General features: G+C 40.3%; 2 protein-coding genes across 11 annotated transcripts; one reads left to right on the top strand and one right to left on the bottom strand.

The window, feature by feature from the left end:
* Window positions 1-2,762: 2,762 nt before the first annotated feature.
* On the bottom strand, window positions 2,763-13,637 carry LOC135112298 (uncharacterized). Of its 7 annotated transcripts, none has more exons than XR_010274271.1 (5): window positions 11,156-13,637; window positions 10,753-10,949; window positions 9,908-10,059; window positions 6,356-9,561; window positions 2,763-4,928 (listed from the first exon to the last, which is right to left on the bottom strand). XR_010274271.1 is itself a non-coding variant. In XM_064026620.1 (2 exons), exon 1 carries the CDS (start codon window positions 7,067-7,069, stop codon window positions 6,359-6,361), a length of 711 nt encoding a protein of 236 aa, XP_063882690.1. In that variant the 3' UTR covers window positions 2,763-4,928; window positions 6,356-6,358. The 7 variants fall into 7 exon arrangements, 1 of the variants encoding a protein (XP_063882690.1); XR_010274266.1 differs by having other exon boundaries at window positions 6,356-9,558; window positions 9,908-10,063; window positions 11,156-13,616; XR_010274265.1 differs by having other exon boundaries at window positions 9,908-10,063; window positions 11,156-13,609.
* Window positions 7,082-9,012, top strand: LOC135112264 (histidine-rich glycoprotein-like). 4 transcript variants are annotated; one of them, XM_064026551.1, is made up of 3 exons: window positions 7,082-7,298; window positions 7,643-8,668; window positions 8,831-9,012. In XM_064026551.1, the coding sequence occupies exons 1-3, from the start codon at window positions 7,082-7,084 to the stop codon at window positions 9,010-9,012; spliced, it is 1,425 nt and encodes a 474-aa protein (XP_063882621.1). The 4 variants fall into 4 exon arrangements, with proteins under 4 accessions (XP_063882621.1, XP_063882611.1, XP_063882625.1 ...); XM_064026541.1 differs by having other exon boundaries at window positions 7,640-8,668; XM_064026555.1 differs by having other exon boundaries at window positions 7,640-8,668; window positions 8,856-8,997.
* Window positions 13,638-14,229: the final 592 nt, after the last annotated feature.

Below are 14,229 nucleotides of genomic sequence, written 5' to 3'. Positions count from 1 at the left end.
ACAGTAACTAGTGTTTGTGGGGGAGGGTATTACTGCTTATTGGTATGGTAATGTGTTGTGTGTGTGCTCGTGTTCCTAACGCAGGAGGGAGCACAGTATGGTGGTATATATAGGCATTGTAGGGCGGCCTTCCCTGTCGTTGGGTTGTTCTTATGTAATTTTGCAAGTTTTGTTTCTGAAAATGAGGGTTTTATTTATTTATTTTTTTTTTTCTGCAGTGGTCGTATATTTAATTTAGTATCAAGAACTAGCTCATTTCACTGCAGTTTGTCATCGGGTAAATTACTAGATTAGCAGCGCGGCTCATTTCCTATTTTTTTTTTTTTTCGACTTGTAACCCCTACAATGTTGGGGACCTGGTGGGAAAGCGGGGATTTTGGGTAGGGAGCCAAAATAAGCCTAAATACCGCCTCTTACCACCAAAAACAAGTAGGGAGCTGCCTGCTGCTAGTGTTATGATGACCGCCATGTTTACTTATCATGGTACTTGAATATCCACTTGTGTTTATACTTTACTATGCTACACTCGTCCAAGGCTAGCAATTATTTTCTGCAATTAGTGTTCATACCTGTGGCAATATTCCAGATTGTGTTCCAGGAAATCATTGTGAGATGTCTCACAACATGTGAGATGTTGTAACTTTAAAACATTTAACTAATTAGCCATCAAATGAATAATAACCCTAAACTGTTGCACTGCATTGTAGACATTTCCAAGAGTTCCCCAGACAGAGGCGGGCAGACAGAGGCACCGCCCCGCCAGTCGACGACCTCAGCATAATGACGTGTTTTTACTCCCTCAGTGTCCACATTTCATGAGCTTCATTTTCGAATTGTATCGGTTGATATTAAATAGCGACTTCATGTTGCACTAAAGGACACTAACATTTAAATAATAATGATTGATTCATTGCGTGTTTTAAGACGAGCGAACTACCAAGAGCCATCTTATTACCTCTCACCCCATCACTAGCGCGTTGGAGGGGGAGTTGATGCCTCTCCCTCCCTCCCTCCCTCTCTGCTCGAAGACTGTCACGCAGCGGCAAGTATTCGTTGTGTTGTGAATATTGGCGTCAGTGTCACGGGGTGGCGTCGGTGTGGCAGGAAAGCGACACGTGGTGTAGGTAGGTAGGTACCGTGACGCGGCCGCTGCAGGTGAGGTCTGAAAACTGGTGGAAATGAAGCAGTATCTGTTGGGGTTGTTAGGTAATAATGGCTGGTTAAACAGAGGTGGCTTACTTCCACCCCTCCTCCCAAACCCCCTACTTTCACCACTCTTCCGTCCTCACTCCCCTCTAAATATTAGGGAGCTTTTAGAACGAGTGGTTGTCACCAGGTGGTAGCACAGACACAAACTTCTCTCACATACAAGCAATATCAGATATACTCGTACCTACAGATATACCCTATCCATGAAGCCCTCAAAAATATGTGGCCTCATGCTGGTCACCATCTTCTCTGTTGATAACACCGAGTGACTTCACATGCACTGAGGATCTTTGCAGGCTGCTGAGTGGTGGTGGTGGTTGCTGGTGTCCAGGTGTGGGAATACGTTTGGCCAGCACTGGCCAAACTCTCTCTCTCTCTCTCTCTCTCTCTCTCTCTCTCTCTCTCTCTCTCTCTCTCTCTCTCTAGAGTGAAATAGTTATCCAAACAGCCTATTAAAGAGAGAGAGAGAGAGAGAGAGAGAGAGAGAGAGAGAGAGAGAGAGAGAGAGAGAGAGAGAGAGATGAAGGGGAGGGAAGGCCCACAGCCAAAAGGTGTGAATGGATTTACTTGATCCCCTTCCTTTGAGTGAACTGCCGCCCTTCGTATGGAAACTTTTACTTGTTAAGTTAATCCACCAAAGATTAGATGTGGAAGGTTGAGTGGAAAAAGACCTGCCCTGGGCCCATCATTTTTGTGAGTGACTTTTACCAGAGACGAGGGTGTGAAAAAATTAGTTATCCATCTTGTCCTACCTGGTGATGAACTCTTTTAACTACTAGTACTTATCACATCTTTCCTGACTCCCAGACCATCATGAAGCATTTCTTTTCTTTCACAGCCATGTCTATGCACTATACTGGCTAGAAATTGCACAATCTGCTTCTTTAGTTGTTTCCTTTCTTGAATGTGCATATAAATGTTTTCAGCTGTGCATTCCATGCTGTGTAATGTTGTAGTGAATGGTTAAATTCTAGACTAAGTTGTGAGTCAAACATGTATCAAGCAGTAAGAGTATTGATGTGTGCGTTTTCCCTGCAGGTGGTAACACGGAGAGCAAGTGGAAGAAACCTTCCCAGTGGGCAAATGTCACGTAATTCACGTGGAATACACGTGGATCCTGCACGTGGATTACTCATGGATATTTGATGGAAAATGCAAAATCGAATTCACGTGAAAATGAACACGTGGAATACACGTGTACAAATTCACGTGTAATACACGGTAATATCTGGTGGAATAATCCATGTGTTTATTTATCCGTGAATTATCTGAGCTTTTGTAGTTGATTCCAACAAGTTTGAAGGCTGCATTATCGTGCTCTGGTAATCTGCATGTCATCAGTGCATCCAGTCTCTCAGTATATGTTTCTGTATCATTTACGTAAGCTATAGTCGAATAGGCTATTATAAACAGAAACATATCCTTTACGAGACCGCACATTGTTGACAGGCAGGCTGGTAGAGCACGATAATGCAGCCTTCACACTTGTTGAATGCAACCATAGTACTGTGCAATTTCAGAATACAAGGTAGGCATGTAAAAAATACAAGTAATACAGAAAGTGTGTATATATATATTCTTCAGTCTTACACTTTTTCATAAATTTAATAATCTTCATCCTTGTAAAAATATCAAAACCAAAATAATTTCCATATTTTATGAAAAAAAAAAAAAAGTTAGTGCTTGCATTTTTATATATAAAGGCTTTCAAGATATCTGACTTGAATGAAGAATAACTGCAATATATAAATGGATGATCCCAGTAATACAAAAAATTAAAACTTTGTTTAGCCACAATCCATCCATAGCCTGACACCTGCTCCTATGCATTACCTCCCCATGCCATGGTCCAGAACAGCAGAAACCACCCTTGAACTGTGAGGGTGACCATCCGCCATCCCGGGCCACGACTCAATAAATGGGTTCCCATGGCACTTGTGCCTAGCATTATCCCTGGGCATGTGCCACAAGTGGGACTATAAAAGGTAGAGAAGAATGGGCAGATCCCCAGCCTAGTGTCACCCTAAACAGTAGAGGTATATAGAACAAGAGAAAGACAGAAATGGCTATGGGAAGTAAAGGACACCAACCCTCACTCTGACAAAGAGTCAGCCCACCACTCGGAAAAGTAAGAGAACGTAAAAGAAAATGGACAGAAAGCAAAGGGAAATGAGAAGGGAAAATATGTCAAGCGGTAAAAAGACCTGCTATGGGCTAGTAAAAGAGATCCCCACCCAGGGCCAGAATCAGTCGCCTCTTACGGCACACAGCCAACATGGAGAGGGCTACATTCTAGTATCTATGTAGCCCCAGGGGGAATATATGCAAAGAATACCAGGCCTGCCACAAGTACACAATATGCTTAAAACAATACAGACCACAGTTGTCAATGAAATTAAGCATTTTGTGAATTGATACTTGTGTAGCTCCATACTTTTTCATTTACGTAAAAATACATGGAAACCTAAGTGGTAGGCAAAAGCAAAATTATAAATTAAAATGTTATATCTATTACTAAATTACAAAATAAATCACTGTTAATAATACTAGTTTGCTTTTATAATCTGAGATCATTAATATCATCTCACATAAATATCATGAGGTAATATCCCAATCGGTTCAAATTTTACAGCAGTAAGTCTCTCTCCACATCTTAAAACCATTCTTAAGCTTGAATCCCATAACGACAAGTTGAAAGAACCAGGACCAGGTAAGCGTGGTGGCGGGAACAGCTTGTCTGAGGTTCGGTTCTCGGCGGTCCTGGTTCTTTCATTCTTAAGCTTCTCTAACATCCCCCCTTATACTGTTTACACATCAATAAATTTTGTCATTCTGATAGAAAAAGAGCTTCTTTAAGAGAGAGAGAGAGGGGGGAGGAAGGGAAATGTACACATAGTTACAATATATAAGGTCATCTGTGTACAATCAGTCATGAGATAAATTTACCAGCATTTTTTTAGTAACATACAAAATGAAAATACTTTATCTAGTCATACCCACTGCCACCAGAAGTCGAATCCGGGTCTCTTGAGTGAGAGCCAGGCAGCAAGACCCCTACACCACAGTGGTGTAGTGGTCTTGCTGTCTGGCTCTCACTCAAGAGACCCGGGTTAGACTCCTGGTGGCAGTGGGTATGACTAGATTTTTCACTGCGCTATTGCAGTTCATCTTGGTATGAAAATACTTTACTTCACCAAGGTCATGCATGAGACAAAGATTGGTTTGTTTTAACATTCTTGCAGATCTTAACTGATTGTAAGTACCATTTTACATCAGCTAATTTTCATTTTTCAATTTTGGAGCATTACGCAATTTTGCTGCAACTATCATTTGTATTTCTGTCACATTTGAATCTGAGAACTTTTTAAGCACGCTCTCCTGAATCACATTGTATAACTTTGTTTTTCTAAAAGACAACTTGCCTCTCTGCCCAAGCATGTTATACTGACACATGAGGTTTTTGGTCATAAACCTGCACATCAAATTAGAGACCATATCTCTCTTATTATAGCCACCTATGCGGACGCACTGGTTGCACACTTCCATGAAATAACTGGGATTAACCAATTTATCCTCTAGATTCTGCACTTCTTCCAGGGAATTATTCCGTTTGATTGTAAGAGTACAAGCTGTGTCAGCTGGTTTACCACCACATGTGCTCGTATCCGAAACAGTTTTCCTGATGTCCAGCAGAAGTTGTAACACTCGCTTCTGAAATTCTATAAGAAAAAAATAATACATAACTGAGGATGCTAAATAACTTCCCAATTACAAGAAAAATAAAATACACACACACACACACACATCAAGAGAAGAGTGGTATAACAAAGTGTGCAGAAGCCATGCAAGTTAAGGAGTGGGCATAGCATAAATGGACAAGGAACAGTAGTGGAGATTTATGGAATGAGTACAAAAGGAAGAGAGATTAATATGTCAAAATAAGAAGGCAGGAAAAAAAGAAGTTTGAGAAAAATATTGTAGATAAGTGATTATGAGTTTTTAAATACTCGTAAGAAACTGAAAAATAGAGATGAGATTCTGAAAGTTAAAGTGAATGGTGAAATGTTTGGTAATATTAATGAGGTAGTAGAAGTATTAAATAAATGTTTCTAAAGTGTGTTCACAAGGGAGAGGGAGTTTGCTGAGATAGATACAGTGTCAGTGGCTGGAAGGGCACTGGAAAGGGTACAAACATTAACAGAGGAAATTATAAAACTATTGGAGGAACTGGATGCAAGAAAGTGAGGAGGGCCAAATGGGGTATCAAATTGGGTGCTAAAAGAGTGCATACAACAATTAGCGGGTAAATTGAGTAACTTGATATGTCTCACTGGCACAGGGCCGGGAAAATACCAGTGGATTGGAAGAGGGCAACCATCAAACCAATTTTAAAGGTGGCAGTAAAGAGGATCCGTTAAACTATAGGCCAGTGTCATTAACAAGCGTAGTGGCCAAGATGTGAAAAAAAAAAAAAAAAAACATATATATAAAGGACAGTTGGGTTAAATATTTAGAAAATTGAGAAACTGAAAATGGTTGTGGGAAACTACCTACTATGCCATGCAATATAAGGCTCCATCCACTCTAGCGGGCAGAAGCGAGTTGTTTGCCCGCCGACATTTTCTCCACTTTTGCAAAAGACGAGTAAACTGCCTGTGACAGAAGATGAGGAATTTCATCGGGCATAGCCCGTTGCACCTGGCAGTACACCACTGCCAGACATACAAGGTACATTGGGAGCTTTGGATCCATGGCTGTCAGTTTGCCAGGGAAGTACATACGGCTACACCAGATGGTCATGTCTACCCCTCCATCCGGCTAGAATCAGTGGTCTCATGTTGTCGTACCGCAGTCTTCATCAGATTAAAGAGATCCTCTGCCTGACTGCACGGGTGCTCGTCTCTTGACTGGGGCTCAAGGGGCCTAGGCAGGCAGGCATTGCCACGTGGACGTAAGCTTCTGTGTGCCCGGAGGGATTTACCCGCTAGTGTGGACGGAGCCTAATACGTAATGAATATAACAGTGCAATAATGTTCCAGGGTATATCAACTAGGTCTATGCACTTAATATTGTTATGTTCAACTTTGTCATTTTGGGTACTAATCACTACATACAATTCCTCATAGTGATAAGGATTAGAACTTACTAGTTAGAGGGAAGCTGGATTCAGCATCTTCCTGGCTACCTTTGTGATTCTTTTGATTGTCATTACAAGGGTCACACCTGCTCTTGTTGTCTCTCTGGTTGTGTCTATCACGTCTATTGTCCCAGTCATAGTGGTCATGACTTCTATTTTGATAGTGTTTTTCATATCTCCTCTCCTGCTGGCCAGGGCTATCACTTCGGTCAGGTGTGTCAAGCTGTCTCCTGTCACCTTGGTCATGGCTTCTTCTTCGGTAAAGTGTGTCATGGTGCCTCTTGTCATGCTGGTCGGGACTGTCACTATAGTAAGATAGGTGGTCGGGACTGTCACCTTGGTCATGGCTTCTTCTTCGGTAAGATGTGTCATGGTGCCTCTTGTCATGCTGGTCGGGACTGTCACTATAGTAAGATAGGTGGTTGGGACTGTCACCTTGGTCATGGCTTCTTCTTCGGTAAGGTGTGTCATGATGTCTCCTGTCACCTTGGTCATGGCTTCTTCTTCGGTGAGGTGTGTCATGGTGTCTCCTGTCACCTTGGTCATGGCTTCCTCTTCGGTGAGGTGTGTCATGGTGTCTCCTGTCACCTTGGTCATGGCTTCCTCTTCGGTGAGGTGTGTCATGGTGTCTCCTGTCATGGTGGTCAAGATTGTCACCCCGATCATGGTTTCTTTTTTGGTAAGGCGTGTCATGATGTCTCCTGTCATGCTGGCCACTGCCATCACTGTTGTCAGATGACTTGGATGTCTTGCTGGATACCGAATCTTTTGTTGCACTGCACTCCATCATCCTCAGATAGTTTTCAAGAATGCGATACCTACCATCTGACATCTACGGTGGAGAGTTCTGAGAGCAACAGTGATCCTGATGAAGGTCTACTCATGAGAAAAAGGAGAAAACGTTGTAAGAAAAATCTGCCTGATGACTTTGTCAGCAGTGAAAACTTACATGGTAGGCATACCTGGTCATATTTGAAAACAATTTATGAAAGAAGAAAATCATAACAGTGAATACAACAGCAATACTATTGTTCATTAATAATTAGATTGACAAACTGAGAGAACTGAGAGGTGGGGGATAGCTGGGAAAACACAAAGTGGTTTGGTTAGCAAATTTCTTCAATCTCATTTTTGTCTACAAAGTGTCTGACTGTAAACATTTACAGGTGAAGGGTTTTCCCGGACTATTCACTGACTCCTTTTATTTGTCTTTGACAGCCCCCAACACCAAGCCCTTTCACAGTTTTTTTTTTTTTTTTCGTGTCTTTGTAATATGTAATGATTTTTCCACAGAAGCTGTCCACATGAAGCCAGCCTCACAGAAGCCACAGGTCACAACCTCTCAAGATAAGGTAGCTTCTGCTCCTTCACAGGTTGTACTTCCAACACCTCCTCCTAAGGTGTCTTTGGATATGCGGTCCACCAGAACCCATGGGATGATGGAGTGCAGTGCAACAAAAGATTCGGTATCCAGCAAGACATCCAAGTCATCTGACAACAGTGATGGCAGTGGCCAGCATGACAGGAGACATCATGACACGCCTTACCAAAAAAGAAACCATGATCGAGGTGACAATCTTGACCACCATGACAGGAGACACCATGACACACCTCACCGAAGAAGAAGCCATGACCAAGGTGACAGTCCCGACCACCATGACACACCTCACCGAAGAGGAAGCCATGACCAAGGTGACAGGAGACACCATGACATACCTCACCGAAGAGGAAGCCATGACCAAGGTGACAGGAGACACCATGACACACCTCACCGAAGAGGAAGCCATGACCAAGGTGACAGGAGACACCATGACACACCTCACCGAAGAAGAAGCCATGACCAAGGTGACAGGAGACATCATGACACACCTTACCGAAGAAGAAGCCATGACCAAGGTGACAGTCCCAACCACCTATCTTACTATAGTGACAGTCCCGACCAGCATGACAAGAGGCACCATGACACATCTTACCGAAGAAGAAGCCATGACCAAGGTGACAGTCCCGACCACCTATCTTACTATAGTGACAGTCCCGACCAGCATGACAAGAGGCACCATGACACACTTTACCGAAGAAGAAGCCATGACCAAGGTGACAGGAGACAGCTTGACACACCTGACCGAAGTGATAGCCCTGGCCAGCAGGAGAGGAGATATGAAAAACACTATCAAAATAGAAGTCATGACCACTATGACTGGGACAATAGACGTGATAGACACAACCAGAGAGACAACAAGAGCAGGTGTGACCCTTGTAATGACAATCAAAAGAATCACAAAGGTAGCCAGGAAGATGCTGAATCCAGCTTCCCTCTAACTAGTAAGTTCTAATCCTTATCACTATGAGGAATTGTATGTAGTGATTAGTACCCAAAATGACAAAGTTGAACATAACAATATTAAGTGCATAGACCTAGTTGATATACCCTGGAACATTATTGCACTGTTATATTCATTACGTATTAGGCTCCGTCCACACTAGCGGGTAAATCCCTCCGGGCACACAGAAGCTTACGTCCACGTGGCAATGCCTGCCTGCCTAGGCCCCTTGAGCCCCAGTCAAGAGACGAGCACCCGTGCAGTCAGGCAGAGGATCTCTTTAATCTGATGAAGACTGCGGTACGACAACATGAGACCACTGATTCTAGCCGGATGGAGGGGTAGACATGACCATCTGGTGTAGCCGTATGTACTTCCCTGGCAAACTGACAGCCATGGATCCAAAGCTCCCAATGTACCTTGTATGTCTGGCAGTGGTGTACTGCCAGGTGCAACGGGCTATGCCCGATGAAATTCCTCATCTTCTGTCACAGGCAGTTTACTCGTCTTTTGCAAAAGTGGAGAAAATGTCGGCGGGCAAACAACTCGCTTCTGCCCGCTAGAGTGGATGGAGCCTTATATTGCATGGCATAGTAGGTAGTTTCCCACAACCATTTTCAGTTTCTCAATTTTCTAAATATTTAACCCAACTGTCCTTTATATATATGTTTTTTTTTTTTTTTTCACATCTTGGCCACTATGCTTGTTAATGACACTGGCCTATAGTTTAACGGATCCTCTTTACTGCCATCCCATGGGTTCTGGTGGACCGCATATCCAAAGACACCTTAGGAGGAGGTGTTGGAAGTACAACCTGTGAAGGAGCAGAAGCTACCTTATCTTGAGAGGTTGTGACCTGTGGCTTCTGTGAGGCTGGCTTCATGTGGACAGCTTCTGTGGAAAAATCATTACATATTACAAAGACACGAAAAAAAAAAAAAAAAAAAAACTGTGAAAGGGCTTGGTGTTGGGGGCTGTCAAAGACAAATAAAAGGAGTCAGTGAATAGTCCGGGGAAACCCTTCACCTGTAAATGTTTACAGTCAGACACTTTGTAGACAAAAATGAGATTGAAGAAATTTGCTAACCAAACCACTTTGTGTTTTCCCAGCTATCCCCCACCTCTCAGTTCTCTCAGTTTGTCAATCTAATTATTAATGAACAATAGTATTGCTGTTGTATTCACTGTTATGACTTTCTTCTTTCATAAATTGTTTTCAAATATGACCAGGTATGCCTACCATGTAAGTTTTCACTGCTGACAAAGTCATCAGGCAGATTTTTCTTACAACGTTTTCTCCTTTTTCTCATGAGTAGACCTTCATCAGGATCACTGTTGCTCTCAGAACTCTCCACCGTAGATGTCAGATGGTAGGTATCGCATTCTTGAAAACTATCTGAGGGGGAAAAAAAAAAAAAAAAAAAAAATATATATATATATATATATATATATATATATATATATATATATATATATATATATATATATATATATATATATATATATATATATATATATATATATATATATATATAGCGTTGATGAAGTTTCTTGAAATACTTGGGTTATGAACAAGACGTACTCAGTACCATAACTTTATTTTGCACTAAGTTTCGCCACTCAGATTGCTGGCATCTTCAGTCTAATAGAATAAAATACATATTAAATTTACAATTACACCAAAATACTTAAAATATTATAATATAAGATTCCACACCAATACCTCTTATATTAGCCTGAAGATGCCATCAAGTCTGAGTGGCGTAACGTAGCGCAAAATAAAGTTACGGTACTGAGTACATCTTGTTCATAACCCATATATATATATATATATATATATATATATATATATATATATATATATATATATATATATATATATATATATATATATATATATATATATTGCATACCTCGACCACTGCCCATCTCAGGCGCCAAACATTTCATTACCAGCCCTAAATTTTTGTGACATTTATCTCAATCAGGTACAGCTAAAAGGCAACAAAAATGAGCATTTCTGAGGTGAATAAACATGAAAGTGAACGTCATCCAATAACAGCAAGATAATAGTAAAACACCAACCAGAAGTGATCTTCACTTTTTTCAACATAAACTTTCTCCATGATGCAGGGTCTGGTTCTTGCTGATTATGAAGGGCATTCTCAGCATTAACTCCTTGTGGCCAAAACAAGGTTTGGTTCTCTTCTAATACCCAGCTGGATGGCACCACACCCTCTTCTTCTTTCTTACCCTCCAACCAAACTGCTCGTTTCCACATTCTAAATATAAAATATAATTAATCAATGGGCTATGTTCATGCTTTGCATATTTTGTTTCATTAATAACATCAGCAGTAAGATATTCAAGTACGAATAATACAATATTTAAAAGCTAGGCATGTTGGCAGTTTTACCTCTTCAGATAGGTATATGACAAGAATAAAAACCTAATTTCTATATTTTAAATGTAGTATAGAAACAATTACCCATGTCTCAACCTGACAAAATCCTCTTCATAAGCCGAAGAGCAGCACTCCGGGCTGTACTGGCACACAAGGCACAAGGGAGACGAAGAGGAGAGTGAAGATGCAGATGAACAGTTTTGAGATAAAGAACAATGGCCATAAGAGAGATACATAACAAATACAACTTGTGTAAGAAGACTAAAATCCTGCAGATCTGAAACGTTTTGCTTAACTTCTCTTTAGTAAACACATATCAGTCATGAGAATACACCATGTACAACTGCCCACCTAACTGGAAATGTCATGTACAACTGGTACTAAAACAACACCATCTTTGTATGGCAATTTTATCACCTTTCTATGCAGCTGCTCTAAGTGAATTACTTTCTTTTTTAAATTACTCTTATTTTTCATAAACACAATGTTAATGAGTTTAGAATTGCATGGTTCAGTAAAAAAATTTTCAGTTTGGCTTTGACGAAGAACATCACATTCATAGTAGACATCATTTTTTAGTTTCCTAAGGAACACAAAATCTTCATTTTTTAACATGAAACAATTATTTTTGTATTTTGTAGATATATATATTCTGTGATTAGCTTCTGTCACTTTTGATTCATTAAACATTTTCTTTTCTGCAAGTCTTTTGAAAACTTGAGAAACTGGATTGTTTGATGACCTCACTAACTGCTTTATTTTGTGAAGTTCATTCTCGTAAGGGAAAGCACAAATGTCATTAAGGGAACACTGGTAATTCTCTACATCATCTACCAAGTGAAGAAGATTATGAACATTATATACAATAAAACTTTGACCATATATATCTCGACACTGTTGTACAAAACACTTAAGTAATTCTCATGCATATGGGAAGTAAGAATTTCGTATTTCATCATTGGAATTCAATAAAACTGATAAGGACACAGTAAGCAAAAGACTGTTTTTGTATATAATATCAGGAACAACATCTTTCAGGACAACAATACTTGTGTATAATATATACTGTCTAAATTCGGTGGCCTTCCAGCGATCAATTACAGCTAGTGATCGTGGCTGTCTAGCAAATTCACTTGGTAGTTTGTTGGAAAGACTCTCTAAAGAAGAAGAAATTAAACTTATTTGAAGCTGAGAGAGTTTGCATTTCTTAGAACCTCTTATGAGGAAAAGTAGCATTCTTCTGGTAACACCAAGGCAAATCATATGCATGTAATCCAGTGGAAACCCTTTCACGCAAGATATTCCATACTGAATCAAAGGACTTTTTCCTAACTGATGAGAATCCCTGTACTGTTCCTGATTGAATTTCTCATCAGATCTTTCATTACAGGGTTGTGCAGAGTCTAATACAAGAACATGTGATTGCCAGGTTCCTTTAATTTCACATCTCTCACATGAGTAATACCCATTGTGCCCTTTTATGCATTTGATAAATGAGCGTGCAGGTGCATCACAAATAAATGCAACTATTCTTACTGCCAGTCTTTTCCCTTCAAAAACTAAACCATTTTCAGAAAGTTGCTTATATTCTTGAAGAAAATCTTCCAAAAAACTGTCAATAGAATCTGGTTTAGTCTTTCCACAATACAGAGCAACTAATGCTGGCTTAAAGCAGCTGAACTTTATCAGTATAGGCCAGAACTGTTCATTGCTTGATTTATGTAAAGGAATACCATCTATGTTTACACTGAGTTTAACCGAATCATTTTCTTTTACAAATGCTGGATGAGTCTTCAATATATTTTGCAAACATGAACCAATCCCAAAATAATAATAGTGTCCTCCACATTTTTCTAATACCTCTACATACCTTGGAGTTTCCATCAAAGTGCGTGAATCTTTAGGTAGATTATGCCCATTATTCCTCAACAGCTCCAATAATTCATTTGCTGCCTGGCGTGTAATGTTATTTTTTGATGCCCATAAAGCTAATCCTTCTTCAAGTGCCAAATCAGATATATGGTGGTGACTCTCATCATCTGTGCTTAATTCTTCTGGTGCAGTTACTATCAAGGGGGATAAGGATGTACTTTCACAACTGTCCTGGTCAGAAAAGCTTAAAGATGGGTCAGAGTTATTATGGTAAAGTTTGGGAATTTTGGTGTTTTGATGAACCCAGTCAGCTTCCTCTTCACTACTACTAACCAACAGTTCCTTGAGCTCACGTTGTATCTGCCTGTATCTTTTATGGTAAGACATAATTAATTGAGAAGAGACTGTGATCAAAAGTCAGGGAAAAATAGGAGAGTTAGAGTAGTGGTTTAGTACTCTGAAAGATAACAAATGAAATATATTAGTTTAGAGTACACAAAAACAAATTAAAGTAGTTCTGCAGTTTACACAAAACACAGAGTAGCTTAAAGATTACATACTACAACACAAACGAGCTCAATGATTACACACAACACAAAGTAGCAAAAAATTGCCTTCTGAAGAGAGTTTCAGTATGACAGTGATATAGGTGATCAGTCAGACTTTAAAGGTCCGTAAAGTAAATTTGAAGCACCACCCTCTGACTACTTCATGCCTCGTATTAAAATTCTTCGTAATGATGTTTTCCATGCCCTCGCTGGCCTAAACCCTCAGAAGGCTTATGGACCTGATGGGGTCCCTCCTATTGTTCTCCGAAACTGTGCCTCCGTGCTTGCACCTTGCCTAGTCAAACTCTTTCAGCTCTGTTTGTCAACATCTACCTTTCCTTCTTGCTGGAAGTTTGCCTACATTCAACCTGTTCCTAAAAAGGGTGACCGCTCTAATCCCTCAAACTACCGTCCTATTGCTTTAATTTCCTGCTTATCTAAAGTTTTTGAATCTATCCTCAACAGGAAGATTCTTAAACATCTATCACTTCACAACCTTCTATCTGATCGCCAGTATGGGTTCCGTCAAGGCCGCTCTACTGGTGATCTTCTGGCTTTCCTTACTGAGTCTTGGTCATCCTCTTTTAGAGACTTTGGTGAAACTTTTGCTGTTGCCTTGGACATATCAAAAGCCTTTGATAGAGTCTGGCACAAAGCTTTGATTTCCAAACTACCCTCCTACGGTTTCTATCCTTCTCTCTGTAACTTCATCTCAAGTTTCCTTTCTGACCGTTCTAT

Source organism: Scylla paramamosain, chromosome 2 (genome assembly GCF_035594125.1).
Source record: "Scylla paramamosain isolate STU-SP2022 chromosome 2, ASM3559412v1, whole genome shotgun sequence".
Taxonomy (NCBI): Eukaryota; Metazoa; Arthropoda; class Malacostraca; order Decapoda; family Portunidae; genus Scylla; species Scylla paramamosain.
This window is presented reverse-complemented; position numbering and strand designations above follow the sequence as displayed.

Coding starts and splice junctions, on each gene's coding strand:
- LOC135112298 (XM_064026620.1), bottom strand. CDS start 7,069: ATGGCAGTGGCCAGCATGACAGGAGACATCATGACACGCCTTACCAAA.
- LOC135112264 (XM_064026541.1), top strand. CDS start 7,082: ATGACTTGGATGTCTTGCTGGATACCGAATCTTTTGTTGCACTGCACT. Junction 7,299..7,639: donor CAGCAGTGAAAACTTACATG/GTAGGCATACCT, acceptor ATTTTTCCACAG/AAGCTGTCCACATGAAGCCA. Junction 8,669..8,830: donor ATCCAGCTTCCCTCTAACTA/GTAAGTTCTAAT, acceptor CGTCCACACTAG/CGGGTAAATCCCTCCGGGCA.